Genomic DNA, 3,744 nt, shown 5'->3' on the forward strand with positions numbered 1-3,744 from the left:
TGAAAAACTCAAATGTAATTTGAACTTTGAAATTGTTGTCTTGCTCTATTTTCACAAATTCTAGCTCTTCTCTAAGAAAGGGCTAGGACCTGTGAGTTAAAGTTAGTATACCCAATTAATCTTCCTTCGCAACTGCAAGAGGATAACTAATTGGAACATTAAATTTATAGAGTGTGCATTGTATAGTTTGAAGTTATAGTGTTAGATTGTTAGTGTTATGCGAGATATGATTTCCGAACAGAAGAGATCAGGAACCATTTTGTCCCTGTTAGAGTTGTCAGAGACTATTTTGTACTCCGTTAGAATTAACGGAGTAAAGGACTAAGTGACTGACGGAGTTAATTGTTAGGACCAATCGAATAATTAATTTTAGTTGGGGACTAAAGTGTCCAGTCTGAAATTCTTTGAGAACCAAAATGGGTATATACTCTATATTTTATATTGTAACATGTATTTTATACTAATAACTGATTTTGATATACATAAAGTATGGTTTTGTTTTTGATACTTTTGTTTTTATCTCCGTTTTTATATTTGTGATCCAGAACAATATTCAAATGAAGTACATTGGACATAACTAATAATGGAAGTATAACACTATATGGTTATTAGAAGAACTTTGTTATGTGTGTATGTGTTCATAAATCATAATCATAGACTAGCAGGCATGTGATAAAAGGTAGAATGACAAATATAGACAGGATTTCCAGTTTTCTTGAGCTTGAAGTCAAGTGCAACTACACTCCAATTTCTTCCACTCTTTACCACTGAGGCATTAGCTACCAATTCTTCCTGCATAACCATTTTCATTTCAAAAGGTCAAAAACACTAATACAAAAAACAATTGGACCATATGAATTCATGGTTCAAAATTCAAATTGCTGTTTCTTTAGTCATAAGTCATAACAAAAACTGTTGATTTTTTCATTATTATTATTATTTTAATTTTTAATTGTTTATTAGTTAGTTTTTGTTATGCACTTTACTCTTTAAAGTTTAAACTGCAAATTGCAGCTTCTTAAGATAATCTTCACCCAAAACCAAAAATCATATTCTAAAACACCGATACAATTTTTGTTTAGGGATAATGCTCTTGCAAAAACTACACCTAAAGATTGATTATTCAAAACATTATAACTGTAACCATCTTATTGATATAAGGTACTTCATCATGTAAGCAAATTCATCATTGCAATGTGCAACATAACCAAATAGGTCCTAATGACGCTGCAAAATGTTGCGACTACCATTGAATGATGCTTAGCAATGTTATTTACAATGCTGAGAATCCAAACAGGTTGTAAGAAGATGTTTCAAATGCAATTTAGGGTGAATAATTGGTTACATGTAAGCAAATAAAGCACTCTGAAGGATTCAGAACGTTGCAAATTCGTCTATTATTTATTGATTTGAAGCTAAAGCCTAAAGGTGAAGTTTATAAATGACAATGGAGAGAATCAAAGTTCAATATAAAATAAGAACTACTTACATGTATTGGAGTGGCAGAAAGGTAAGAAATGCTAGTTTCCCCAAGAAAAAGTTCTTTGTCCTCACCAACTACAGTTCTAGCACAGGCATGAGACAGAACATTAACTAAAGATCCAACAGATCCTCCATGCAATGTTCCATAGGTATTCTGAGATAACAACAAAGAAAATTAAGAAAAAGAAAGCTTCATGGGAAATCATAACATTTTAATAGCGTTTGGTTTCTGTCTTGAGGCGATGATGGGGATAAAAACATGTAGGGATAACTCAAAATTCGGACAACTTTTAAGATAATTTTCATACATCGAAGACTCTAATAAAGGACTCAAATGGCATGTGTTGAAGATGATTCTTAAGCCAAGTTTTGTAACTTCAGAAAAGAAGGGAAGAAGAAGAAGTTGCATCTCTAATACTTCACTATGACACTATCTCTGCCCTTTTTATTCTAGAAATCTAACCAAAAGCATTGGTAAGTTTTGAAGACGGAATATAAAAATACTAAAACACCAAACAGAAACAACAGAGAAAAGTTATGCCTCGTTTCTTGTTCCAAGATGTTGGGAAAAATGACAAATTTTGTCTGTTTATTTTTTATTCGTCTAATCTCTAATCTGTCTCTTTATGGTTCATGTATTGTGATATCAAAGGCAAACGGTACCTAATTATGCTCAATCAACACATAATCATATAAGATCCACAACACCTATAAGAAAATGAGTTTTAATTCTAATACAGTGACAATGTAAAATATCTTACATTACAACAAATGAAATTCATTTATTTAGATGATTTTTTTTTTCGGTTCAACTAGGAGTGTAGCCAACTAATTGAAAAATATCAGTTATAAAAAAGAAAAAACAACTTCCTACTATTCTAAGTTTTTCGAATTTCAAAACTAAAAATACACAGAGTTGGCTTGAATTGGCTTATGTTATAGTTGACTCCTTAGACTTTTTTTTTCTTTTTGAACAGTGAATATAAAAGATAATCAATTTGGTTTACCTGACAATAAATTATTAGAAATTTGTATAAACTCTAATAATTCATCAGTAATTTTCCATCGATCAAAGAACAAAAACAGTTAAAAGCATGATTGATCTAAGATCTTCTTCGTCTTTTCTTTTTTCCATAACAAAGTGTACGAATATGAAAAAATTAATGCCTATAGAATGTGAAAAGCTCGAACAAAAAATTAGTTATATCATATTACTACTGCTATTGATAAATAAAAAAATACCTAACCTCTAACAGAATCGCCAGGTCATCACTGAGTAACTAACTAATTAAGACCGTGTTTGGATATTATTGGCAATAAGGCAGTGTTTGAATCAGAATAAAATGACGTACACAGAGAGGCGGTTTGGGGACGATAGTGGAAGAGATGTGTCCACGTCGGATGTGATCAACGGTGACGGAGCTGCGAACGAAATCGAGGAAGAATTCAGGGGAGTTGCAGTGATCGGCGGCGTCGCCGCCCATAACAGCGTTGAATAAGTGTAATGTTTCTTGAGCGTGTCGAGGGTCCGTTATTTCCCGAGAAACCTTCAGTGACACAGGAACAAAAGAAGAAGAAGAAGTGTTTGACGCCATTGTTGAGTTGTGCTGTGCGTTTTTGCTTCGTTGCCGTTCACAGCCAAATAATTGAACAACTGAACATTATCACTTGCAAGCTTGTAACCAATTCCAAAAAAATAAATATTATTTTTAACATGGTACATGTATCCTAAAATAACTGCTAATATAAAATATATATTAAAATATAAATACACATTAAAAATAAATTAAATTATATATGATTAATTTTAGTATACAAATAATTTTGTTTAAACTATACTTTATCTCATCTATTTATCAGATTTTTGAAACATAAAATTCCAACTTATTTAATTGATTTACCAATTTTTTTTTCACAATTTCGCTGCACATTCAATTTTTTTTATAATTAAGTCCAATCAAATTATTCCAAATTCAATAAAAATCAATTTTATTAATGATATCGTGTTAGACATGTTCCAATTTTCCACTAACACAAATGTCTCGCACTTTTTAATATGAATACTTTCTTTTTCATTATGTATTTTTTTGTCGTTGTTCTTTTATTATTGTATTTTTTTCCTCTTTTACTTTCTGATGATTTTGCAGCATTATGTATTTTTTTTGTTTTATTTTTTTATTTTTATTCTTATTAAGAGGATAAAATAAAAAGAATAATGAGAAGGTAAAACAAGAAGAAAAAGATGAATAAGAAAAAAAAGAT

General features: G+C 30.5%; 1 protein-coding gene across 1 annotated transcript; it reads right to left on the bottom strand.

Annotated features, from left to right (window-relative positions):
* Positions 1-515: 515 nt before the first annotated feature.
* On the bottom strand, positions 516-3,148 carry LOC107473286 (uncharacterized). The gene is made up of 3 exons (XM_016092839.3): positions 2,835-3,148; positions 1,490-1,636; positions 516-792 (listed from the first exon to the last, which is right to left on the bottom strand). Exons 1-3 carry the CDS (start codon positions 3,075-3,077, stop codon positions 652-654), a joined length of 531 nt encoding a protein of 176 aa, XP_015948325.1. The 5' UTR covers positions 3,078-3,148; the 3' UTR covers positions 516-651.
* Between the last annotated feature and the right edge of the window lie 596 nt (positions 3,149-3,744).

The sequence above is a fragment of the Arachis duranensis genome, chromosome 2, assembly GCF_000817695.3.
Source record: "Arachis duranensis cultivar V14167 chromosome 2, aradu.V14167.gnm2.J7QH, whole genome shotgun sequence".
Lineage (NCBI taxonomy): Eukaryota > Viridiplantae > Streptophyta > Magnoliopsida > Fabales > Fabaceae > Arachis > Arachis duranensis.